This window comes from Triticum aestivum, chromosome 2A (genome assembly GCF_018294505.1).
Source record: "Triticum aestivum cultivar Chinese Spring chromosome 2A, IWGSC CS RefSeq v2.1, whole genome shotgun sequence".
NCBI lineage: Eukaryota > Viridiplantae > Streptophyta > Magnoliopsida > Poales > Poaceae > Triticum > Triticum aestivum.
In genome coordinates, this window is record NC_057797.1 from 5,967,692 (window position 1) to 5,993,970 (window position 26,279).

General features: G+C 46.1%; 2 protein-coding genes across 2 annotated transcripts; one reads left to right on the forward strand and one right to left on the reverse strand.

The window, feature by feature from the left end:
• Positions 1–17,142: 17,142 nt before the first annotated feature.
• Positions 17,143–24,205, forward strand: LOC123191276 (DUF724 domain-containing protein 3). The gene is made up of 6 exons (XM_044604089.1): positions 17,143–17,942; positions 18,883–19,338; positions 19,777–20,313; positions 20,424–20,490; positions 20,604–21,243; positions 24,055–24,205. Exons 1-6 carry the CDS (start codon positions 17,388–17,390, stop codon positions 24,203–24,205), a joined length of 2,406 nt encoding a protein of 801 aa, XP_044460024.1. The 5' UTR covers positions 17,143–17,387.
• On the reverse strand, positions 21,325–22,270 carry LOC123184178 (uncharacterized). The gene has a single exon (XM_044596343.1). It carries the CDS (start codon positions 22,219–22,221, stop codon positions 21,703–21,705), a length of 519 nt encoding a protein of 172 aa, XP_044452278.1. The 5' UTR covers positions 22,222–22,270; the 3' UTR covers positions 21,325–21,702.
• Positions 24,206–26,279: the final 2,074 nt, after the last annotated feature.

Sequence of the window (26,279 nt, forward strand, 5' to 3'; positions counted from 1 at the left end):
GCTCATACTAGTCAAGTACGTATACGACCATCGCGGGCGTTGGGTACTCGCCTGAAGTACTCCAGGTCTCGGTGTTCTACGTGCCATGTACCCCATACATGTCGAGAGACTCGAGGGAGGTGCAGTCGTCCTTGTCCAGCATGAGCTCGCGCACGCCCTTGCTGACCATGCGGTTTCAGGAGCTCGCCGAGGGTGCCGTCGCCATCAGGGCGCTCCTGGCCGACATCCCGTATGTGATCTCTATATACACCGACCAGCCGGTGACATGCCACAGGTGACGCACATCACCGATGGCGTCGATACATCATCCTAGCTCCGGCCGCGAGCCAGCGGAATCCTGGGCGCAAACGCAGCGACGGCCGTGTCGTGGCCGGAGGACGAGCACGACTACTCGAGGAGCATCCCTACCAGACAGCGGCACGTCGATGCGTTCATGGCCATAGCCGAGGCTGGAGGACGAATCGCGAGGAGTATCATATCAGGTAGCGGAGATGTGACGCGGCGTCGGCCATGCCGTGGCAGGTTGGAGGACGCCGATTAGTTGCGATGGAGTATATGCAAATCAAGCTTTTACAAAAATGACTAATAGTCATTTTTCTATAAACGCAGATTTTGAGGTTTCCGAAAACCAAGTATTCCAAAAACGCAAATTAGTTAGAGCATCCAAACGAGATTTTATTCTGTTAGCCTCTGTTCCTGGTTTATAGAGAATTCGTTTTCTATGTACCACCTATCCAATTCCTTTCTCAAATAAAAAAACGTCCTTCCTCCATCTCCACGCGCCCTACTCCTCCTACTCCTCCTTTACCTTGATATTCTCTCTTTCTCTTGTAAAAGGCAGCAAAGATAATGTAAAGTTGGTGCAAGCCACGAAGGGCCAAAAGATGACACTCGCAGAGCAACTTGTGCTCGTTATTTGGGATACTAAGCTACACGATAAATCCCTCACTGAGCTATTTTAAGTTAATTAGTGTGCATGCTTTCTTTTTTCCAATTAGCGTTGTTGATGGAGGCGAGCCGCTCCTCCTATCGGCGTTGGAAGTACGCCACCCAGTGCGCGTGGTCGTTGGTGGCGTACTCTGGGAGGTCCCGCTCCTCCTCCATCGGCGAGGCCCGAACCCGATCGATCTCGGCGTGGAAGTAGCCGGAGTGGTCGACGTCGGGCTGCAGGGGGACTGGGACGCCCCCGGGGCTGAGCCTCCACCGCCCCGGCACGCGCATGTCGGGCGGCGCCAGTTAGTTCGCCTCGTGGAGGAGGTTAGCTTCCCACTCGTACAGGTGGCGGCGGTCGAAGCCGTTGGCCGCCGCTCCATCGCCGGGGAACCGCTCTCCCATCGGCGGGGCTTGCGCGTGGTGGCTAGAGGGGAAGAGAGATCGTCGGCGGCGAGAGAGAGGGGTTGTGGGGCGAGTTCGTCCACTAGCGAGGGAGAGGGGAGGCAGACATGTGTACGCGTGGCAGGAGAGGGCGCGTCGCCGCACTGCGTCGCCCGTGAGGAATCAATGGAAGGCTAATCGGCAGCAGCCTTGGCATTGATTCCCGTCAGGAAACCGAGATGATGAGGACGACGATGCATGGGGGTCGCTGACTCGGCGGGCCCACCATTCTTTCGCGCCAAAAATGATTCCTCCGGCGCCCCCGTCCCCCCCCCCCTAGCGCGCCTGGTACGGCATGGGTCCACCGGCGCCAGTTTCAGCTTAACCGGCGAAAAATGGGCTCCTGAGTGCGCAACTGGGCCGATTTTTCAGCGCCGACGCTAAAAAATGGCCTGGGAGACCTGTTGGGGGCGCAGCTGGAGATGCTCTAACGGGCATGGACAGCTAGGCCAGTAGAATTTATGGCTCAGGCTCTAGCAATAACAAGCGGTTGGTGAATTCATGGGTTAGGGATTACCGAGGGTACATGTGCGGCTTTGTCGCGGGCAGGCAGGTTATTTGCGGCCAGATCTCCATGCACAGAGAAAGGTTAAATCAGGTGGTTAAACGAAAAAATCTAGCAAATCATCTGCTCCCATCGGCTACTAGAACATGAGGTTGGGGAATTCATAGATTAGGGGTTCTCGGGGGTACGGATAGGGTTTTACTACGTATGGTCCAGTTTCATACCGCTGATTCCCCATGCGCGTGAAAGAGGGGTTTAAAAGCATCTATAGTCGGACGTCCCAAACCCCACTCATACGTTTGGGTGACGGCCCGGTCAGTGACAGTCAAAAAACACCAACCCAGAATGACGCCTCAAACCGGCCTCATGCACCTGGGCTGACCGGCACCCCCGTATCCAGCCAAAATATGGGATAGATGTGGGACGGCCGGGGTGCGATCGGCGCCGCCTTCACATCGGTTCATGCCCACGCTGGTCCAAACCCACATATAATCATCCGCAGCTGCTCTCCGGACCAAACCCTGGCCACTCCAATTCATCCCCAAGCTCCCATCCAGTGATCTCTGGCCTTCTTCGGCATGATGGACAGTGGATCCAATCCCTACACCTCCAGATCAGTCGACCCCAAACTCATCAACGCGGCTCCGAGGAGGAGATGATCGTCCGGCTTGCGCTCCGCTGCTGCCGAGAGGAGGCCGCCCGATGGCAACGCTCGGACTCATCGGAGGCGGTGCGGTCCGTCTGACGTACGGACGCAGTGGCGGACGCACAACCCCTCTATTGACGCGCCAAGGCGAGGACGCGACATGGGCGTCATCCGATGCAAAACACGGTGCGGCGTGCCCGCCGTGCAAGGCAGCGAGAGCGGGAGGCGGCGGCAGCCCTCGCGGCGGTGGACGTTGGCGAGGCGGAGTGACATTCTTCGGCACCGCAACCGCGTGGTGCTGGATGTTGCCAGCTCGTCCCAGGACAGATCCATCATCGATCTGACGTCCACCGGCACCGTGAGGGTTTCGGCCTCCGACGAGGAAGAGTATGGCATGGGAGACGGTGGCGCCTTGACTCCCATCAGCTGGCTTTTGTACCATGTCCTGCTCTACCTCATTGGCGACCGGACAAACACTCTGGGGAGCACAACCGGCTGCCGGACGAGGTCCGCTTAGAGATTGATTTACATTGCATATAATAGTATGGATTTGAGATTTCGTAGATGAATTATTCAAGGCGTAATTGATCTTTATCTTTACCTAATATTAAAGGATGGGGGCTTTCATAGTTCTTCATAAGCCATTTTTTTATATCCGTTAATTTTATGTAATTATTGAAATCGACGTCTGAGATTTAATTTAAAAGTAATCTGTGTAACACGGTTCGGACCAAGGACACGATGGACTCTCATCTCCCCAATCGCTCACGTCTCGTTCATAACGTATGCATCCCTGTCCCCAGGCAGGCCGTCTCCTTCTTTCTCAGATAATGCCCTCTGCCCCTATCTAATCTACCAAGGTTGGCCCGCCCCAAGAAAGGATACGCCGCTGCCGGAGAGTTCGTCACCGGTGCCATCGCAGCTAATCATGTCTGTATGGGCGGCAGCGCCGTGTTCAAGGAGTCAAACAGGGGTCGTCGACGACGTCATGTGTTCCTTTCGGGGCTCAGCCTTCAGAACGCGGGTTGTCCGGCAGACCACCCCCCGATGGACGGATCCGACCACCCATCCACAGGCTCCTTTGGAGGCGGTGGCATCTCACCCCCACGGAGGACCCTGCCGCTGGTGTCCAGGAAGCGCAGGCGCGGCGAGCATGACGGGGGGTCATCGCTGCCGAGCCTCACGACCCGGAGGTAGGCCACGGTTGGTGCTGTGCGGACAGCGCCACGCGCGGCCACGGGAGCTTTGTGGGCGGCCAAGGCGGTGCGCGGGCACGGACGTAGCCTTGGCGATGTGAAGCCGATGCGGGAGGTGGTCGTCGCGGTGCGCCGCACGCTACTCCCCTGTCCCGGACGACAACGATGATTACCCGTACCCGAAGGTGAGGCCTCGTGACAAGCGGCGGTGAGGATTCATCCTTGGAGATGGAGTGTGCAGAGCCTGTTTTTTTGTTTCGCGGCGTCTGTGTCCTTGGTGCACTGGGGTTTGATTGGAGCGGGCTTACATGGGGCTCGCCGTCGATGAAGCCGCTTCTCGGCACTCGTCACCGCCGATGATCTTACATCTGTTGTTATTCGTGGGGATTGGAATGGGTATTGCACTAGCTATTGCATCCGTTTGCTCTTGCTAGGACACAGGATTTTCTGTCATGTCCGCCTGTGCGAGAATTGCGGCTGTTTGGATGGCAATTGGTTCGTCCATTGTTGCTCACTCTTTTCTTGCGTGTTAGAATTCTCTGTACTATAAACTGACTCTCGGTTTTGTAAGATTAGATGGAAGCGTTCCTACTCTCTAATGGGAGCCGCAAGGCATTTATTTATCTGAGACAGAGGCCCTGCTGTGGCGTACAAGAGTTTGCGTACGATCTCCAGGATACCTAAGAGTTACAGAGGAATCGGAAGAGGAAAGAGAATTACAGCCTGCTATGTGTTGACATCTGATTTTGGCACAATGCAAAATGCAATAGAGATGGCCTCAAGTGATAAGGTATTTTACATGAGAAACTTCACATTGCCGAGGGAGACAACTTTGATGATTGGGCCATAATCATTCGGCATCTTATCAAAGACCAAAACTACACTGGGATTGTCATGTTTAGGTGTCCTGAGTGCTTTTTGGTCAATTATGCTTTCAAGACAATCTCAGATGAAAACTATCCAACAAGACAATCTGCAGAGACGCTACAAGAGTCGGACGGTCCAGTCAGCTATATGACCGAGTCCGACTCGAAATTAAAGATGACCCCGTGGAGTATTCAAGATGGCCTTATTTGGAAAAGTGATCAACATACGGATTGTTGGCCTCATTGAAGCATACAAAATTGATATTTGAACCGTCTCCATCGGAAGTCATATGCAGATTCCACGGCCCGCGCAAGGAGCAAGACAGAAGATTGGATCAGATTCGGGCTGAATCTAAGTGGGACCAGAACTAGGACTCTAGGTCGTGAATTGATATAATTTTCTTGTAAGGAAAGCCTAGATGAATCCTTTGCTTGTACGGGAAGTCCAGCCGCCTCTTATATATGTTGGGGGTGACGGCCGATTGAACAACACACAATCGAACAAATCAATATACTACTTTTTCATCTACGTTTTATCTCTCCCCCGTTTTTCTCTCTCGTTCTTCGTTGTTCTTCGTGTTTGAGAGTTGCAAATCCCGAGGCTCTAGGGGCGAGCGAATCGACCTAGGGCAGCCCATAGCCGCTGCAATCCCTGACGGGGTCCCTCCCAGGTGCGCAGGGTTTCGGGTCTGCAAAAGCGCCCGCCGACTGTCTTGCGTATCGCGCTGTCGGTCGGGTCTCCTTCGACGTGAGCTGCGGTGCATCACCCCCGGCGTCGAGGGTACACGTGACGTGTTCGTGTGTCAACACACTTTTTGGCGACTCCGCTGGGGACCGAAGATCAATCGTCATCATCCACCATGTCTGATATTCCCAAGCCATCTGAGGTAGACGTCGATAACATCATTAAGCCCAGTCTTGATGAGATATCGGCCGATCATCGCCAAGTTTATGAGGAGTACAAGAAGGCGCGCGAGGAGAAGGACTTGCAGAAGTTCCTTGCAAAGTTCAAGAAGGATCGCCAAGGCAACATCACTCCGATTGAAGAAATCAAGTTCGCTCCTCTTCAAGCCGAGCAGGTTAAACCCTCTGTAAGTACTGCCTTTTCTCCTGAGCAGTGGGCTGAGATTGAAAATCGTATTGCTGATGGTAACAATCTAGTCTACCAAACTTTCATAGAAAATATTAATGCTCAGAAGAATACATCTCAATCGTCTAGTGGTAATGATGGTGTAGCTGCTAGTGTGCAAAACACTAATCTGGCTTTACCTATTGCATCGGCGCCTCCCGTGCCGATGGCTTATTATCCTACCCAAACAAATCAGATTGTGACTTCACCCATCAACCCTATTATGAGCATGCCAGGTTCGGTGGCAACGCTGAACCAAACCCTACCTACAGCTACAACCACTCGACCACTACCAAATTATGGGTCGACATACATGCCACAATTCCTACCTGCAGCTAGTAACCCTACTCCTCTTATGCCACTGCCACAAGCTTCATCGTCCACTATGGATGATGGTCTAGCTAATCTTAGAGAAGAGATGGCTAAGATGCTTCGAGAGAATTTTGGAGTTGAGTTACCTCGGAATCGGATTTACCAAAAGCCGTACCCCGAGTACTTTGATGCCATCTAGTGCCCTCCAGGATATAAAATTCCAGATTTTGTTAAGTTTAATGGAGAAGGCACAAAAACCACATGGGAGCATGTTAGTCAATATTTAGCACAATTAGGTGAGGCAGGCTCATTGAATGAATTGAAAGTGCGTTTATTTCCTTTATCATTAACTGGTACCGCATTTTCATGGTTTTCTTCTTTACCACATGGTTCCATTCGGGTTTGGTCGCAGCTAGAGCAGAAGTTTCATGATCACTTTTATAGCGGCGACAATGAACTCAAGTTGTCACATCTAACATCGGTTAAACAGAAGCATGATGAATCGGTCTCCGATTACGTCAAGAGATTCAGAGAAACAAAAAACCGGTGTTTTAGTTTGGTGATAATCGAGAGGGACTTGGCGGACCTAGTGCTGAGTGGTTTGAGAACTCCCATTAGAGAAAAGCTAGAAGGCTATGAGTTCTTAAATATCAACCAAGTCTTACAAAGGGCTTTGGCTCAGGAAAGCCGAAGCAAAGACCTCAAAGAAGTGCATAGATACAAAGCCGATCGTCCAAAGATGAATATGGTGGAATATGATAGTGATCACTCGGACGATGAGGGTGATGTTTTTTCTACTGAATTTGTTTGGCCATCTAAGGCCAAACCCTTTACTTGCAATGATCTGAAACCGATTCATAAGAATCGTGATGAAGAGATGAAGTTTACTTTTAACATTGCTAAGTGTGATAGAATATTTGATGCTTTGCTGCAGGCTAAGATTATTAGAATATCTCATATATTACCGCCGTTTGAAGAGCTGAAACGGCGCGCTTATTGCAAGTATCATAATTCTTTTTCTCATGCTACTAATGATTGCAATGTTTTTCGACGACAGATACAATCGGCCATTAATGACGGATGATTGAACTTTTCTGAGATGCAAGTTGATAAACAACCTTTTCCAATGAATACCATGGATTTGGAGGGGAAGAAGCTACTCCTTCGGCCGGAGGTAGCCGAATCTACTAATAAAACTAATGTAATTATTGGTGAGCCCAGGAAAGACAAGGAGGACAACAAGGTCTTGGGGAGACATGTTGTGCTTGATAAGCAGCCTGATGGCAAGGAAGTGATCAAAGTCACCATCAAGAATCCTACACTCGGAGGGCAACCGCAAGTGCAAGAAAATACTCGAGTTAAATTTGTCAAACCCAAGAGTCCAGAAGTTGGCAAGTGGAAGAGGAATGAGGCAAAAGTGCAGCGCAAGAAAATCAAGCCAACTTTTTATATGTTGTTGTCCAAGTATGCCAATCATGCGGCCGGTTCTAGCTCTAACCGGTCATCAAATAGAAAGCGCTCAAGGTCACCTCCTCGGGAAGAATTTCAGCATCATGCAAGGCCATATGGGTCGTGGGCGCCAGGAACATGGATGCCGCCACCCCCCTATGTGCCATACTACGTGGGGACTTCAATGGAGGATGGAGGCAGCCCCCAATGGCCCCTTATGCTTTTCATCTGGGTTGGGCAGAACCAAGGAGGCCCGTTTGTGAGAGACTTTCTTATCCCACATGAGGCCGTTTGAACAATGGTGTCAATCGGCCAGTGCAAGATAATCAAAAAAGGGTCGGCAAGCAAGAATGGCGTGTTAAATCGCCAAGTGCTGCAATGGTCGAGTCAAGCAAAGGCAAGGAAAAAACCGATACCGACTCACTCATCTTGGGCTCCGAAACACTCGCCATACAACAGCCGATTATGCATAACGATCCGACTAAGCCGATACTTGCTATCGCGCCAAAGTACTCGGCTAATGACCTTGAAGGAAACACCAGCCAAGTAAAGATGAGAGATCCTAAATACACTCAGCCAAAGTGGTGTCCTCCAGGGCTGACGAAAACACAAAAGAGGAAACTACAGAGGTTAAGGAGTCAAGAGATGACAAAACAAGAAGCCGAGAAGCAAAGGGATAAGTTGTTCGATGATACTCAGCCCATGGTGCCTACAAAACAAGTGTGGAGGCCTAAACAAATACAAGATGCAGTCGCTTCTACACCTATCACAGCAGCACCTGCGCCACCAAAGGAGGACGATGCGACAGCTATTACATCGTCTGCGACACTTCTTACTTCTCCTTCACTTGGACAAATTTCAGAATCGGTGGATGCACTTGAAGAAGAGGATGATATGTTGGACTATGAGTCTACGCCGGTTCATGAAGGTATGGATATCAATATGGTGTATTACTTACCTGCTGAGTTTCGAGCTGTAGATGAGGAAGGGGAGGTGGCTCAGCTGGATTTTGGCCCTAAAAATGCAATATTCGAGAAGCCAAAAGACCCAGTAACGCATCTGAAACCGTTGTATCTCAGAGGTCATATCAATGGATCACCGCTCACTCGGATGCTTGTTGATGGTGGTGCTGTGGTGAATCTTATGCCGTATTCGGTCTTCAAAAAATTGGGGCTGCATGATGAAGAGTTGATAAAGACCAACATGGTGCTCAATGGATTTGAAGGCAAAGAGAAAACTGAAGCCAAAGGTGTGATGTATGTGGAGCTCACGGTGGGAAGTAAAACTTTGGCTACCGCATTCTTTGTCGCTGAGGTGCAAGGTAACTACAATGTCATACTAGGTCGTGATTGGGTTCATGCAAACCAGTGCGTACCGTCCACTATGCACCATTTTTTGATCCAGTGGGTTGATGATGAAGTGGAAGTCATTCATGCGGATAACTCGGCATGTGTTGCTTTGGCCGAGGCATCAGTGGATTGGCAACACCCAAATGCTACTTGCTTGACGGGACGTGACTTGTCAGAGTTTGATTTTCTCAGCGCAACCAAGAATGGTTTCGTGCCCGTCTCTTTAAAGCCGACTGAATGCAATCGGCTCCAAGGTATGATATGCTTAAATGGATCCTAACTCAGAGTGGTTACAAAAGCGACTTGTAGAATATCGGTCCAATGAGAACGATATGTATGGGTCCATAGAAGAGTTAGATGATATGGATAAATTAGGACAAGGTTTTACATCGGCCGATCCATTAGAAGAGATAGATATAGGAGATGGTTCAACTCCTAGGCCGACATTTGTAAATGCAAATTTAAGAGCCGGTCATAAAGCTAAGTTGATCGAGCTATTGAAAGAATATGTTTGTTGCTTTGCATGGGAATATCATGAGATGCCAGGTTTAAGCCGAGAGCTAGTGGAGCATCAGTTACCTATAAAGGCTGGTTTTAGACCATATAAACAATTGGCCGGAAAGTTTAATCCAAAAACATATGACCGGATCAAGGAAGAGATCGGTTGTTTGCTTAAAGCTAATTTTATTAGACCTTGCAGGTATGCCGAGTGGATTTCTAACATTGTCCCAGTGGAGAAGAAAGGATCCGGCAAGTTGAGCGTATGCATTGACTTCAGAGATTTGAATAGGGCTACACCCAAAGATGAGTATCCCATGCCAATAGCCGATATGCTTATTAATGATGCTTCTGGACATAAAGTTATTAGCTTTCTTGATGGTAATGCCGGGTATAATCAAATTTTTATGGCCGAACAGGACATGTCCAAAACAGCTTTCCGATGCCCTGGTTTCCTTGGTTTATTCGAATGGACAGTGATGACATTCGGATTAAAAAATGCTGGCGCCACATATCAAAGGGCTATGAATTTGATTTTTCATGATTTACTCGGTGTCATACTTGAAGTTTATATTGATGATATTGTTGTCAAATCGGATGTTTTTGAATCCCACTTGGCCGATTTGCGTTTAGCTTTTGAAAGAATGAAAAAGTATGGACTGAAGATGAATCCTTTGAAGTGTGCATTCGGTGTGTCGGCTGGTAAGTTTTTGGGTTTCATTATCCATGAAGATGGCATAGAGATTGATCCCAAAAAGATAGAGGCCATACAGAAAGTGGAAGCTCCAAGATGCAAGAGAGATATGCAAAAGTTCCTTGGCAAGGTCAATTACTTGAGGAGGTTCATAGCTAATTTGTCAGGGAAGGTTGATGCGTTTACTCCTATCCTTCGGTTAAAGAATGATGCTGATTTCACTTGGGGGGCAAAACAGCAAGAAGCATTTGATATGATCAAGAATTATTTGTGCACTCCTCCGGTGATGAAAGCACCCAAGCATAGGGAACCCTTCAGGCTTTACATTGCAGCAGAAGAAGGAGTTATTGGTGCTGTTTTGACTCAAGAAACCGAGGGAAAAGAGCATGCTATTACATATTTGAGCAGGCGCTTGTTGGACGCCGAGACAAGGTATACATTTATTGAGAAACTATGTCTATGCTTATATTATGCTTGCACAAAATTGAGATATTATTTAGTGCCGAGTGCTTGTATAGTAGCTTATCAAACCGATGTCATTAAATACATGTTGCATAGGCCAATTCTTAGTGGTAGAATTGGCAAGTGGGCTTATGCTTTGATTGAATATGATTTGGCTTATGAATCTCTAAAATCCATGAAAGGCCATATCGTTGCTAAATTTATTGTTGAACATCGGATTGATGACAAGTATGACATTGATATAAACCTTGTCTCATTAGTACAGTGGAGATTATATTTTAATGGTTCAGTTTGTAGCAATGGCCAAGGTGTTGGTATTGTTTACATATCTCCTCATGGTGCTATTTTTGAAGCCTCATGCCGCTTAGAATATCTTTGCACAAATAATCAAGCCGAATATGAAGCATTATTATTCGGTTTAGAGATGTTGCTTGCTATAGGTGTTACACATATTGAGGCTTATGATGATTCGTTACTAGTGGTGCAGCAAATATCCAAAGTCTTTCGGTGTTTGGATGAATCACTTAATGTTTATCTTAATAAATGTCTAGATATAATTTCTACTTTGGATTGTTTTAGCATTGCTCATATATCTAGACATGACAATTGGAAAGCAGATGAGTTGGCACAACAGGCATCCGGCTACCATGTTGATCATGGCGTGTTTCATATTTCTGAAAAGCCGATGTCTAGTCTTGCCGACGTAGGGGAGGCTGAACCGGAGCCCACCGTTTCTGCCACTAATGAAATATTCAATGCAGGAGAAAGTCAAGACTGGAGGAAACCCATTGTTGATTATTTGTGTGATCCTAGTAGAAGGGTGGACAGGGCTGTTCGGTGGATGGCTTTCAAGTATACAATGAGAGATGATGATCTCTATTGCCGAACGGTTGATGATGTTCTTCTAAAGTGCTTGGACGAGGACCAAGCGAGAGTTGCTATGGAGGAGGTCCATGAAGGTATTTGTGGCACTCATCAATCGGCTCCCAAGATGAAATGGTTGCTACGACGTGCTGGATTTTATTGGCCGACTATGATTAATGATTGCTTCAGATATTACAAAGGGTATGAAGCTTGTCAAAAATTTGGTGATATTCAGTTGGCTTCTGCTGCTATGTTACATCCCATTATCAAGCCGTGGCCTTTCAGAGGATGGGGTTTAGACTTTATTGGACAAATTCATCCTTCTTCCTCAAAGGGGCATCGGTTCGTATTGGTGGCAACCGATTATTTCACTAAATGGTCTGAAGCAGTACCTCTCAAGAACATGACACATACGGAGGTGATTAAATTCATAACCGAGCACATTATTCATAGATTCGGCATTCCTCAAACATTGACTACAGATCAAGGCTCCTCTTTCATGTCACACCAAGTTAGAGAATTTGCCGAATCTTATAACATAAAATTGCTCAATTCCTCTCCATATTATGCCCAAGCCAATGGACAAGCTGAGTCTAGCAATAAAATTTTAATCAAGCTTATCAAGAAGAAGATTGAGGATAATCTAAGGAGATGGCATGAGTTGTTGTCTGAAGCTTTGTGGGCACATAGGATCTCAAGACATGGTGCTACGAAGGTGACTCCATATGAGCTAGTATACGGTCAAGAGGCTGTTTTACTGATGGAAGTGAATTTGAATGCTTGAGAATAGCCAAACAAAATGATTTATCGGCAGTAGACTTTTATAACTTGATGATGAACAATATTGATGAGGTTGCCGATAAACGTTTGGCTGTGTTGAAGGCCATAGAGAGGGACAAGTTGAGGGTAGCAAGGGCTTACAATAAGAAGGTTAAGTTGAAAAATATTCAAGTTGGCGATCTCGTCTGGAAAGTAATTCTCCCGATTGGTTCAAGAGACAGAAAATTCGGGAAGTGGTCTCCAAGTTGGGAAGGTCCTTTTAGAATTACAAGAATAGTTCCCGGAAACTCTTATTTGGTGGAATCCATACAAGGGGCATTGTTACCTCGAGCTCTCAATGGCAAATATTTGAAGAAGTACCACTCGAGTGTGTGGCAAGAAGCCTAAGTAGGCAATGGCCGATATACGATTATCGCCCTTAGCACACACATGGCCGATACATAATTATCGCCCTGGGAAAAATACACAGCCGATGGAGTGTTGACATCGTGCTTCAACATTACACTAGGCAAAGTATTTTCTGGCACGCAAGCTCTGCCAGAAAACAGGGGGGCATGTGTTGACACCTGATTTTGGCACAATGCAAAATGCAATAGAGATGGCCTCAAGTGCTAAGGTATTTTACATGAGAAACTTCACATTGCCGAGGGGGACAACTTTGATGATTGGGCCATAATCATTCGGCATCTTATCAAAGACCAAAACTACACTGGGATTGTCATGTTTAGGTGTCCTGAGTGCTTTTTGGTCGATTATGCTTCCAAGACAATCTCAGATGGAAAACTATCCAACACGAATCGTCTTCGTCTCATCGAATCGATCGATTTTCATATAGAAATTATCTCAATCCGAGTTCATATGCAAAAATTAGAGCTATCTGAGTGCAGCCCTGTCAAGAGACAAAATATGACGCGCCCCATCAAACACATGTCTGATGGGTGTCTGATGCAATGTGTGAATGATTGGCTCTTCAAGATCGCCTCAAATCGAAAAACGTTCAACATGAAAGTTGTTCGTCTCGTCGAAACAAGTAAAAGTGCTTTGGGGCGCATTTTCATCCGAGGTCATTTACTACCACACAAAAAACCCACAAGATGCAGCCAGTTTTAACCGTTTTGGAAAGATTGCCGGGCAAAAAGCTTGCCGGGCAAAGACCTTGCCGGGGAGGAAAGCTTGCCGGGGGGGAAAGCTTGCCGGGCGAAGACCTTGCCGGGGCTGAAAAGCTTGCCAGGAAAAAGCTTGCTGGGGTGAAAACTGTCAAGGCCAATCCGACAAAAAGCTGAAGATGGGCTCAAATGATTATCTAGATGGACTCAGATGAAGAAGTGTTCAACATGAGAGTTATTCGTAACATCGAAACAGTCAACTTTTCTTTTGGAGTCATCATCATCCGACGTAGCATACGACCTGCAGAGACGCTACAAGAGTCGGACGGTCCAGTCAGCTATATGACCGAGTCCGACTCGAAATTAAAGATGACCCCGTGGAGTATTCAAGATGGCTTTATTTGGAAAAGTGATCAACATACAGATTGTTGGCCTCATCGAAGCATACAAAATTGATATTTGAACCGTCTCCATCGGAAGTCATATGCAGATTCCACGGCCCGCGCAAGGAGCAAGACAGAAGATTGGATCAGATTCGGGCTGAATCTAAGTGGGACCAGAACTAGGACTCTAGGTCGTGAATTGATGTAATTTTCTTGTAAGGAAAGCCTAGATGAATCCTTTGCTTGTATGGGAATCCAGCCGCCTCTTATATATGTTGGGGGTGACGGCCGGTTGAACAACACACAATCGAACAAATCAATATACTACGTTTCATCTACGTTTTATCTCTCCACCGTTTTTCTCTCTCGTTCTTCGATGTTCTTCGTGTTTGAGAGCTTCGAATCCCGAGGCTCTAGGGGCGAGCGAATTGACCTAGGGCAGCCCATAGCCGCCGCAATCCCTGACGGGGTCCCTCCCGGGTGCGCGGGGTTTCGGGTCTGCAAAAGCGCCCGCCGACTGTCTTGTGTATCGCGCTGTCGGTCGGGTCTCCTTCGACGTGAGCTACGGTGCATCACCTCCGGCATCGAGGGTACACGTGACGTGTTCGTGTGTCAACACTATGATTACATAGAGATTGCATAGGAAACGCTACAGCTGTTGTATCGCTAACAGGATTGTCTCTTTCGCTGCTCTGTAGGCACTAGAATACTACTTGCCAGTTCTTCTAGGATTGGTGACAAGGTGGGTAATTTCTGGAATTTGATTTTCTGTTAGTGTTTTGGTTTTGTTGGTTGGCAATTCTGTTTATTATTTCGTTTCATGAATGTTGTAAAATGTGCATGTGTGAGTTGAGGCTCAGCGTATAGTTAGTTTGGACTAAGCAAGAGGATGAGGTATGTTGCTTGCCCAAGTTAAGTGACATGCGCTAGCTTTTCTGTTATACAATTACATGTTAGTGCTTAGCTAAACTGCATGAAATACCCATAGTCCATGGATGGTACAAGGTGATGTCAGTGCTGCATTTGATGGCCATGGTTTGCTTGGTGCTACGTGTGGACTTTGAAGGTGAGAGTGAAACCATAACTGAACTGGATCTCAAGACAATGTCCATCAAGTTTAGTCATTTGTGTATTGGAAAATGCTCATTGTCTGGTGCTCTTGTATACATATTTCCAGGCAAGCCGCTAAGCCCAAGTCTCCGATCAGGATTGCCATCGTCCATCAGTCCTAAGTATTTGAATTCTTCTGTATCCCTGATCTTGATTTCTTCTCCGACTCCTGTCCCCATGGTGGGAGATTCTAATTTTTTGGACTATATATTCAGGGAATTCAGCTAGAAGATTGAGGCAGTGGCGGCGGGTTTTGTGTCGGCGGGCTGCAGGGAACTGCTGGACACGCGTCATCACTTGCCGAGTCACACTCAGTGACCGATGGTGGTGGATCAGAGTTGTAATTCAAGAGGGATGGTGTGGTTGTGGTTATCGGGCGATTGGGCGAAAGTGGAGCAACAGAGGAGACTGGCCAAGGACATGGCCGCGGATAACACATCTTGCTCGATTTCCCCAATGACCCAAGGTTGGTTGCATCCTGCATGACCTCATATTGTTCATGAGAGTTTTGTGATGGTTTTTAGAGAAGTTTTGTGATCTGAACTCATGAGACATTTGATGTGATACTATGTAGCTGTAAACGCAATCTGAAATGTAGAGCAAACAGAGTGAACAAGCCAAGAATGTGCAGGTCAGTGTCATACTTCTCTTTTTGTAATTCTATCATACTATATAGTTAGTACAAGATCATCAAATATTCAGGATATGTTTTGGAAATATAATTTTGCAAAATTAAATGTGCAACATGTTCAAAGGAGAGGATACAAAGGTTTGCTGATAACAACTTTAGTCGGCCGAGTCTCGCTCAGTTGAGCATGGAGTAGGAAGGTGTCAAGTGAATCCAAGAAGTACCGTGATGTCAGTATGGCGGCAGAGGCGGCTTCGAGTCTGCGTCGTTCACTGTGATGACCGCCCGGGTGGCCGTGTAGCCGTGTCAGATGGAGTCTCAGGGGAAGAACCAAGAGGAGGTGGCCGCAGGTATGATAAGAATGAGCTTTCCAGAATTTTGGAGAGGCTCTCATCGCACTGTAAAACTTTTATTTGTAAATGTTGCATGCTACTACCTCCTAATTAATATGGCATTGAAATTAAGTAGATGCAGCTCTTCATAGATATTGTAACATGTTTTTGTTTGCAGGTTAAGTATTTGATGTAATGAGAGCAATGCAATATTCTGAAGGGTCACACATATAAAGGAAACTGATATATGACTATCTGTCAAGCTGGAAACTGCAATTTGTGTTCTGAGCTACGAGCTGCAAATAAATTGCTTTTCTCTTTCCTTCAAGTTGTCGTCTTATCTCAGGATTGGCATCACCGATAACGCGGAGGGGTTTTTCCATTCAAGCAAATAATAAATTCCAAATTCGTTCCGTTCAAGCAAATAATAAATTCCAAATTCGTTACCCGTTTCTATAAGTATTGTACTATTTTGCTAGAATGTTGTTCACCATTTATATTAATTGACATTGTTACCCACTTCATCTAATTGAAGCTCTTTGTGTGAATCATTTAGTTCATCACCAGTTAGGTTTTTTAAATTTCAGGTATCCCACCCTATTATCTATTTTCCAAATCAACTAACCCTTGTGTTTTTAGAATATAGACATTCGGAGAAGGCAGACATAGCATGTCATTTTTTGATCTAATGTTTTGTTCAAATACATTGATGTCATCTTTCATTTCTTTTATGTAGACCTTTTCTTATATTTATGCACTTGTTAAAAAGGCGAACATAACTTGTGAATCATCTGCTAATTTTCTTACAAAGATTAATCTCATGATAGACAGTGAAGTTATATACTTGTCATATACCGCAATCATAGCACCTCTTAGATCATCTGTACGTTTATTATTGGGTTACTCCTTTTTTGCGGTTCATTTTGCAATAGATGTGGAATCTGAATTACTAATACGTATATAGTACTTACAAATTTATTCTGTAGATGCTTGAATAGGCATGACCTTCGTTAATGAAAGAATTTCTTCCTAAATTGATATGCAATGTACAATCAGTTGATGAACTGAAAATTTGGTGTAGCATGTACATTGATCCCCTTAGCACATATATTCTTTAGTTGGAATAAGGCTAGCTACCAAACTAAAGCAAGTGATGGAAAATCTCTGTGTATCTATAATCTCACATTTGAGTTTTGAGCACCGTTCTCACGTTCTTTACTTGATTAAAAAATCATTCTTCAACTTTGTTCTCTCATGATAACATGTTAAGTTGTAAGGCTATTTTAATAATGTTGCCCCAAAATGCAATTGGCTTGCACGTTCATTCCAGGAGTTCAATCTTTCACCCCATTTTCTTCAAATGTTGATTTTCCTTGTATGAAATATATGTAAGATAAATGATATGCATTGTGCAAGGAGAGTAGCGGCATGTGACTTTTTTTTCCGTAGCAACGCACGGACATGTTTCCTAGTTAGAAGAAGTCGGGCTTCATGGGCTGCCAGAAAGCATGACCCACGTGTACAACATGCGCCACGTCAGCATAGCACGCCGACCAGGAGCCACTGCACCGTCTGCCCACTCGTCACAACCAGAAACTAGCCTGCGAAGTGGAGTCCAACTCACTCACCACATCGGCATCGTCGCCTCCGCCACCTTCTCCCTCCCTCCCCCAAGAACCACCCGGCGACCGGCGATCACCTGCCATGGGGCGTCACCGTTTCAGGAGGCGCCCTCCGACCCCCTCCTCCTCCTCCTCCTCCTCTTCCTCCTCGTCGGAGCTCGACGACATGCTGCCGGTGGGCGCGGAGGTGGAGGTGCGCAACGAGGACCCGGGCTTCGCCGGCTCCTTCTACGAGGCCACCGTCGCGGCCCACCTCCCCTCCTCCCCCTCCTCCTCCGACCGCGGCGGCAACAAATGCTACACGGTGGTCTACTCCACGCTGGAGAGCGACGACGGCGAGCCCCTCCAGGAGGCCGCGGCGGCCGCCTCCGTGCGCCCCCGCCCCCCACGCGCCGCGCCGAGGCGGTTCGCGGTGCACGACATGGTGGAGGCGCTGCACAGCGAGGGGTGGTGGGCCGGCGTCGTCTCCGCCGTCGCCCCGGCGCCTGCGGTGGCCGGAGGGGATCTGCGGCGCCGGCCGAGGCGGGTGTACCAGGTCGCGTTCCCCACGTCGCGGGAGACGATCGAGTTCCAGGAGGCGGACCTCCGGCCGCACCGCGAGTTCGTCGCCGGCCGCTGGGTCCCAGCTGCCAAGGCGGTGAGTTCGTCGGCTCCTTTTCGTCTTATTAATTAACCTTCATCCAGATGATTTGTTTAATTATGGACTATGGATGGATGAAATCGCCAAGGCCCATTGCAACTTCGTTGTTACGCCCCGCCTTGCGCGCCACCTGCTCGGCATAATGCCTTACTCTAATGGGCACCTACCTCCTCCGCATTGAGCTCGTCTCCGTGCGCAGCCTGCTTGATGGAATGCCGAATGCGGCGAATCTTGAGCTGCCATCAAGGAGGTGTCGTGTGGACTTATCCATCTGGTGTTTTATCATTTCAATTCAAGTACTTGTTGGAGTTATTGATTAATGCCAATATTGTGTTCATAATTTGGGCTCAGCTATCTACCTAGTTTGTTCCACCGGCCATTTGTCGGTCAAGCAATAACAAATACCGAAATGGACACTGCTCTCATATGTTTCTTGAAAACCATCTCAAATGTATCCGCTCGCAGCCTGCTCGGTGGAATGGCCAGGAGGAGGAACATTGCCGAGAGACCGGCTTATGGCTAAATTCATTAATTTTGCTTTAGTATTTTGTAGGTTCTTGAGTGTACCGTCCCCAGATTAGATATATTGTTTTTCTTCTCCTTTGTGGGTAGCACAAATTGATTGTTGCATGTAGCATTTTCTTCATTAACTTTAAAACATGAATTTCCGTTTTTGTAATAAATATCTAAACTTTCTTGGATGAATTATAGCTAAATTTCCATGTTAACTGAATTTAAGCAAGGATTATACGTGCCCAAGAGCTGATTTTATTTAGGAAATCTGTTAAAAAAGGCACTGTTCTTTTCTGATAGTGATAAAGAAGTACTCCCTCTGTAAAGAAATATAAGAGCATTTAGATCACTAAAATAGTGATCTAAATGCTCTTATATTTGTTTACGGAGGGAGTAACAGTTTACTTACTCCTGTTGTGGCCAGGACAATGCATCTCCTTCTTTCAGCGAGGGAGACCAAGTTGAAGTGAGTCAGTCTGGAACGAACTTTGGCGAATCCTGGAATCCAGCTAGTGTTCTTAAAGTGATTGGTGCTACAAATTTCTTAGTAAAGTACATGCACAATGGGAAAGACGGGAAATCAGCTACCGAGATTCTGGATTCTCAGTATATCCGGCCAGCACGGTCCATCACCCGTATTGACTCAAAGTACAGATTTTCTCCTTCTTCTCATGTTGAGGTCCTTCATGAAGATAGCTGGTGGCCTGGTGTTATTCTGAAGGTCTTAGGTACTGGAATCGACAAGAAGTATGTAGTAATGTTGGACTGTCACAAGACAGATCTTGATGAGATCGATATGGATGCGCTGAGGGTTGAAATTACGCAGCTCAGGCCACTGTGTGACTGGGACGGTGAAAAATGGGTACCCTGCTTGAAGAAGGTACATCTGTATTTTCTGTGTTTTGTCTTCTGTCATTCTTTTCCTTGATGGAGCATAGAATGCCATTTAGTGCGGTCGTTTCATGTATTACATAGTGTATTGAGGTGTATTTGATCAAGGAGCATTCGTAGTTTTAGTACTTCAGATTTTGATGAAAATTATCAACATTACCATGCTTTGCCTGCTCTTATCACTATACTGTTTGCACCATGTTACTCATTTGTCTCACCTTGATTGGGCACGGGTTAACGACACTTTCCATCTGTTTGTTCTTTGATCTTTGGCCCGGTTAACCGATAGACATGATCCCGTCATGATAGCCATATGTATCTGCATGTTTGTTCATACCAGAAGCTGCTGCAAATGAATTCAGAATATGCAAAATGATGTTATTCAGCATTACCTCAAAACATGTCTTGAATACCCTTTCCATTTCAGGAATCTGCAAAAAGGCCAATTTCCGCTGCCTTGGATAATGACTCGGATAAAATCAGTGACGAACCTGGTTCTCATGTGGACAAAAAGAAGTTGAAGAATGCGGATGTGATACCAGAACAAATTTCTCCCCTTTTGTCTGTTGGTAAAGAAAACATTGAAATTACTCGTAAGCAAGGAAATGCAGTATTGGCACCAAGGTCTGAGTTGTCACCTCCTTCACTGCCACCAATGTCATCATTTGGCCGTCTGAGTTCTTCATCTTCACCTGCTACAAGTTGTCATCTTGCACAATCATCTTCTCACATTCAGGCTTCGTTGTTTGGAGCGTTTGGACAATCAAGGCCTATTCCACAGGGCCTGCCATTAGGAACGCGGTCGCTTATTAGCTCATTTTTTACTGGTATTGAAGGGTCAAAAAGAGTATTAAGCGATCCGGATAAGCAGTCCACTGCTGGAACTGGGACTGAACCGTTCAGACAAATGGAGGGATGTGTTTCTTTACAAACAGCAGTGCCTGTAGGGGAGAAGCCTGAAACTGTGAGTTGTTGCTTTTATCGCATCCCCTTAGCTATTTAAACTATAGTTGTAAGATCATTAAAAAAATCATTTGCTCTTACTTTCTTTACATTTGTAAATACTAAATGCAGCCAATGGAAAGGATAGATGCTAAAGCCATTGAAGAAGGCAGCAATGTTGTCTCTGTCTCTGAAGACCGTAAGTTTTTGAGTTCTATTGTACAGTCATCCACGTGTACTGATTACAGAAAAGTCAGTAACACTTTTGCTGTGTTACTAGCACAGTTGTATCATGATACCTTCCATTTACAGGTTCACAATCACACCAAGGTAATGCAACACATGATTCTTGCTGTCCTTTGTCTGCGGAATATGTGGCTGTGCATGAGAGTATCATGCGCACAAGTGGCCAGCTTTCAGAATCCTCGGCAATCCAGCATCTTCCAATTGTGAAGACCTCCCCATTGTGGGCACAGCTTGAGGCACTGGAGATATTCAGGACAACGCCACAGCGGCCAAATCTCCATCAGTTTCAGCAGCACGTTCCAGAGCTCCATGAAGGACTGGCACTAGGTCTGATGATCTCTTTTGCTGATCTGGCAGAAAGCATAAACAGGCTAGGTGTTCAGGACGACAATGAGCTCCTCGAGCGGAAGATGGAGTGCCTGGCTTATCTCGAGGCAAGTGGTTTCGATGTCGGGGACCTGAGATCGCGCGTGGAAGCTTTAATTCGCATGAAAAAGCTGGAGGAGGAGATTGCTCGCGAAGAAGCCGACGACCGAGAACTGGGCACGCAACTTCGCGCCCTGGCTATGGCTGTCCATCACCTTGAACTGCATGCCTATCTTGTGCGCAATGTGATAAGGTCTACCGTCGCACGGAGGATGAACAATGCCATGGAGATCTCGAGGCTCAAGGCAGAAGCGAACAATCTATCCACCGCAATGCCACGGTGAGTTTGGTGGGTGGGAGCACGTCATCATTAGGCTTGTGAATAAGTGGTTAGTAGTTACCAATAGTGAGTGGTGGAGAACGCCCTTCTAGGTGCGGTGTAGATAGTATTTTGTGTTGTGGAGTTGGCCGTGGTACTGGTGAGTCTTTTGTGTGTGTTGAGAGATCATATTGCCGTGGCGTGGTGACTTTGGTTGGAGAATGTCAGCACACATGTGAATAGGTAGTTGCTAATGGTGAGTTGCGGGGAACACCCAGCTAGATCGATGTCGTGTAGATAGTTCATAGCGCGGCTATCCTGGAGTTGGCCGCACCACTGGTGGGTCTTTTGTGGATGGGCAGTGTATGTTGCTACCCTGGTATGCTGTTACTTTTGGGCTCTTAGCTAAGTGATAAATGCCAGCAAGATAATAGTTCCTTTCAAATCATGCCTTAACTAGCTAGGAATTGTAAAAAAATATTAAGTGGCAATTCTGGGAGAAGCTGGGGAGGGGGTCAATTCTGGGAGAATTGCCCAAAAGAACTGGCCCTTATTGGCCGGGGTGGCCATGATGTAGCCGAATCTTGCGGCCGTATAGGGGCAGTCGATGTAGCAGCGGTCGGAGCAAGTAGGATCCTTGCATGCCATGTCGCAGTCCACGGCGCAATGGGAGGAGAATGCATAGACCGTCTTGTTGCCGGGGCAGCCGCCATGCTTGTCGACGGATCCGTTCAGGGCGTCCTGCCCCCCAGACGTGGGCTGGGTGTTTGATTCACGCTTCTTTTGGCCGACCGTGGCGAGCTCGGCAAACAAGCGCTCGATGAAGGCCACGCTGTTGGCCTCGGTGGCGCACGCCGCGTCCTTCTTCTCGTCTTTGCCGCAGAGCTTGGAGTACTCGCTGAGGCAAGCGGCCTTGGCCTCCCCCCTGGCCACCGGCACCACCACGAGGGCGACGACGAGCAGCTGCCCGGCAACGCTGGCCTCACGCTTGGCGGCCATCTTCTTGTCGATTTCTCTTTGTGAGTTGTGACAGACGACGAATGCTGGTGTTGATCGAGATATATGCCAGCGTTGCATTATGTTTATATTTAGGCCAAGCCGATGGCCAATGGTCGGGTGATATGATTGTGAGGCCATGATCCATTAGACTCCATATATGCCAAATTTGTTGCATGCATTTCTATAAGACCGGCCAAAACGACAACGCACACACGACGATATAATTTTAGTACTAATACATACATACTAGTAAATTGCACATGATTTGCACGCCGCCTATCATTACATATAGAGACATATGCCTAAATAGATAAAAGCCCGCATGTAGCTGCGGGAATTTTTGAAGGATTTAAAACATACTCCCTCCGTTCCTAAATATAAGTCTTTGTAAAAATTCCGCTATAAACCACATACGGATGTAGATAGATGCATTTTAGAGTGTAAATTCATTCATTTTGCTTCGTATGTGATCCATAGTGAAATCTCTACAAAGACTTATGTTTGAGATACTTTGTGCTTCCTGTGAATTTTAATAACATATCCGGTTCATTTTAAAAATGAGCCACATATTTTCTTAGATAACACATAATTAGTTCTCGCTCCATAAATGTAAGATGTTCTAAGTTTTTTTTCTGATTATGTATATGGACGCATTTTAGTGTGTTTATTATTCATTCGTTGCAGTCCTTTTTTAATTCGTATTGAGATGTCTAAAATATATTATATTTAGAGTAAGTAAATCGAGATTAGAGACCATGTCATGACATGTGCGTAAGTGCAGACGTGCAGCAAACGAGATTTAATCACGTAGAGGGCGGGACCGTACTTCATATATATCGCTATTCGTCACTCTGGGGGAGGAATACTTATTCCTCACCACAGCCTAATCACACGCACCCGAGCACTCAAGCAACCCGCACAGCACCAGCACCCTGAGGTTTGTGCCGGAATTTATAGTGCCTGCGAGGTAATATTACGGCCTTGACTTATCTCAAGCGCGAGGAGCCATAACCATCCCCGATTGGAACGTACAGTAGTTGGCTGCGACGATCGAGTTTGATGATTCCAGGTGCGGGCATCAGGATCTCTGCTATTGGATCCAGGTGCGGGAGATTAAAGTATTAAACTCAGTCTCTAACCTCCCCAAGGGGACTCAGACTCTGTTGTTGGATCTTGTTCGGGGATGAGACTGACGTTCGAGTTGGATACTGGCCGACGGGATTAAGATGCACGTTCTCTAACCACCAGCAGGGTCCGCTCGTTCGATCCTGCCGTCGGCCACACTCCAAGCGGCGTGGGCATCAAGCTCGGCTTCAACACCCGCACCATCCATGTCCCGTCTTGCTTCTACTCCCTCTGTCTCATAATATAAGAACATTTTTGACACTAGTGATAGTGTAAAAAACGTTCTTATATTATGGAACGGAGGTAGTATTATTCTAATTGGTGGATGCTTCCCACTAATTGGTGGTTCCTTCCAGCGTTACTAGGATCTCTGATGTTGACTAGTTCCAGGACGGGGACTGGTTAAATTTTGCAAGTGATAGGGTTAATTGACTAGTTCAATTAAATCACCAGTATTCAGTCCACTAAGGAGAGTAACTTTAATCGGCCAGTGGTCAATAGGACTAATTAACTAGTTCGAGTTCACTAATAATTAGCTAGTTCAACTTCAGGTCAGATTCTGAATTAATACCACTGAATACATTACAATCGGGCTAGAGTTCAGTTCGTGTTTTCTTCAGTAACCCTAATGGCAATGTCATGTGTACGTGCTCCATTGTGCTGCACCAGTAGCATTTTGATAAATTTGGCCTGGATTGTCATGAACAGAACCAGATACATTATTGCCAAGACAACAGCGCCACACACACCGCCATCAAATCCGTCCAAGCTCACCCTGTCTCCTCTCAGATCTCGGTGCCATATTAAGCACAAGGTATTGTTGTTCATTCCTTATTGGATAGTCATTGATATGCATTGAACTGAGCCCAAGTTAATGTAAAGCTCATGATTTTCAAACCGAACTTTGTTGTCGCCATCTAATCTTATTAATCTTACAAAGTAGTTAAGCATTATGTCGTTTCTTTTGCGTCTGCACATGCAGATTTTTAATAGACAATGTATTGTTGCTTCGAGTGCGTCTGTGGTTCAATGTCATATATATATATGACACCATCGCTTGACAGGGCGATCCGATATGAGCGAGCGCCATTGGCGAACCCAGCCCGCACGAGTATCCATGGAGGTGGCTGGCGGGAGAGATCGTCCTAGCGAGCTGGATCTAGCATCCCGTCGTAGAGGCACCCTGGCCCATGTAAGAAGGCCACGGTGGAAGCGCCTCATCTGAGCAAGCAACCATGGTTCTGAATGTCCATATTGATTTTGAATTTGGGTAGCAGGGGCATTTACTTTGTCGAGGAGGAAAATTCAGAAGGTATTGAATCCTCTTTTACATGTTTGGTCACAATAAAACTCCATTCTGAATTGACTTATGATTTCAAATGCCCTGCAGGATGCAGCGGAAGATGTCCTGCAAGAATACCAAAAAGGCTGCAGGCTGTTAGCCCAAAACTACTCGCTAGCACTCGAGTATACTGATAGATGACTGGTGAAAGAGCAAAGTGATGGTACGCTCAGGCACTCTAGGCTAGTACACAGACACACACTAGTGAAGCATGCACCGATGGAGCTACACTTGAGAAAAGATACTACTTGAATTAATCGGAGTGGAATGAATTTTACAACCGGGGTGCAGCTCCTTTTATAGGTAGCTGAACCGACTAACTATACGTATGAGCTTACGTCAAGCTCCTAGATTACATCACCACTGACGACTTACTCAGCATTTGCTCCCTTCGTTTTCATTTAGTCCGCATATTAGCTTTGATCAAAATCAAGCTTTGTAAACTTTGACTAAGTTTATAAACAAAAATATTAATATATACAATAATAAATCAATACTATTAGATTCATTATTGAATGTACTAACACATCATATAGATTTGTTATGGTAAATGCTTATAATTTTTTCTATAAAGTTGGTCAAACTTTATGAAGTTTGACTTCAGTCAAACCTAATATGCAGACTAAATAAAAACGGAGGAAGTACTATAGTAAATTAGTACTACTAGTAGTTTCCTTAATTACCAAGGCATGCAGCCGCTACTGCTTTTCTTGCCGACATGCAGCTGCATGTCATTTCCACATCTTGGCTAAGTAACTGCTACTGCTGCCGCTGTAGCCAAGCATGCATGGCCATGCATGCATCGGAGACAGGGTTGGGCCCACACAGGCGAGAGACAAAGATGGGAACATAGGATGTCCAGATACTGTTGTAGAGGCTTCTCACTATGTCCATTTGTGTTGTGTTGTTCCTTGCCAGAATTCTATGCATGTGCACCGCTGCTAATTCTGTTGGCTGAATTAATCATGTCTGCCCCCCATGCTTTCTATGTCAGAAGTGGTATGTGAACTTCTGTGAGCATGCCTTTTAGTTGGTTGAGAAAATTATACTTTGCGTAAAACTAAGTTTGTTTCTGAATTGTGACTCTATTGTTGAGCTCCACGATCTATGATAAAGTATTGCCAGAAGATGGCTGTAATCTTGGTAGAAAGAATGGTATCCTGTATCTGTAGTGCATCGGTGACATGAGAAATTTTGTACATTTTGTATGTATTTACTGGTCCTATGTTTTTTTATTTAGAAGTAAATGTCTCCAGTACTCATGTGACTTGAACTTGGATAGCTAGCAATGAAACATTATGAGTACAAGTAACTTGGAACCTTGCAGTTAATAAAGTACATCTCTAACTTAAATGTCAGAGTTTGGCTAGTTACTGTTTCTGAAATTTATGTTATACATTGTATATGGAGCAGGAATCTTATGCTTCAATGTAAGCTAAGGTGTTGATACAGTCTGTCATGGAGGTTTGGTAGTATATATATGGTTAAACCACCGCATATTTGTTACAGAATTCTGCAATATTGCATTATTTTTCTTATCACATACTATATGTGATAGGAAAAAAATGCAATATTGATATATACTATATGT

Coding starts and splice junctions, on each gene's coding strand:
- LOC123191276 (XM_044604089.1), top strand. CDS start 17,388: ATGGGGCGTCACCGTTTCAGGAGGCGCCCTCCGACCCCCTCCTCCTCC. Junction 20,314..20,423: donor TAGGGGAGAAGCCTGAAACT/GTGAGTTGTTGC, acceptor TACTAAATGCAG/CCAATGGAAAGGATAGATGC. Junction 20,491..20,603: donor TGTCTCTGTCTCTGAAGACC/GTAAGTTTTTGA, acceptor TTCCATTTACAG/GTTCACAATCACACCAAGGT.
- LOC123184178 (XM_044596343.1), bottom strand. CDS start 22,221: ATGGCCGCCAAGCGTGAGGCCAGCGTTGCCGGGCAGCTGCTCGTCGTC.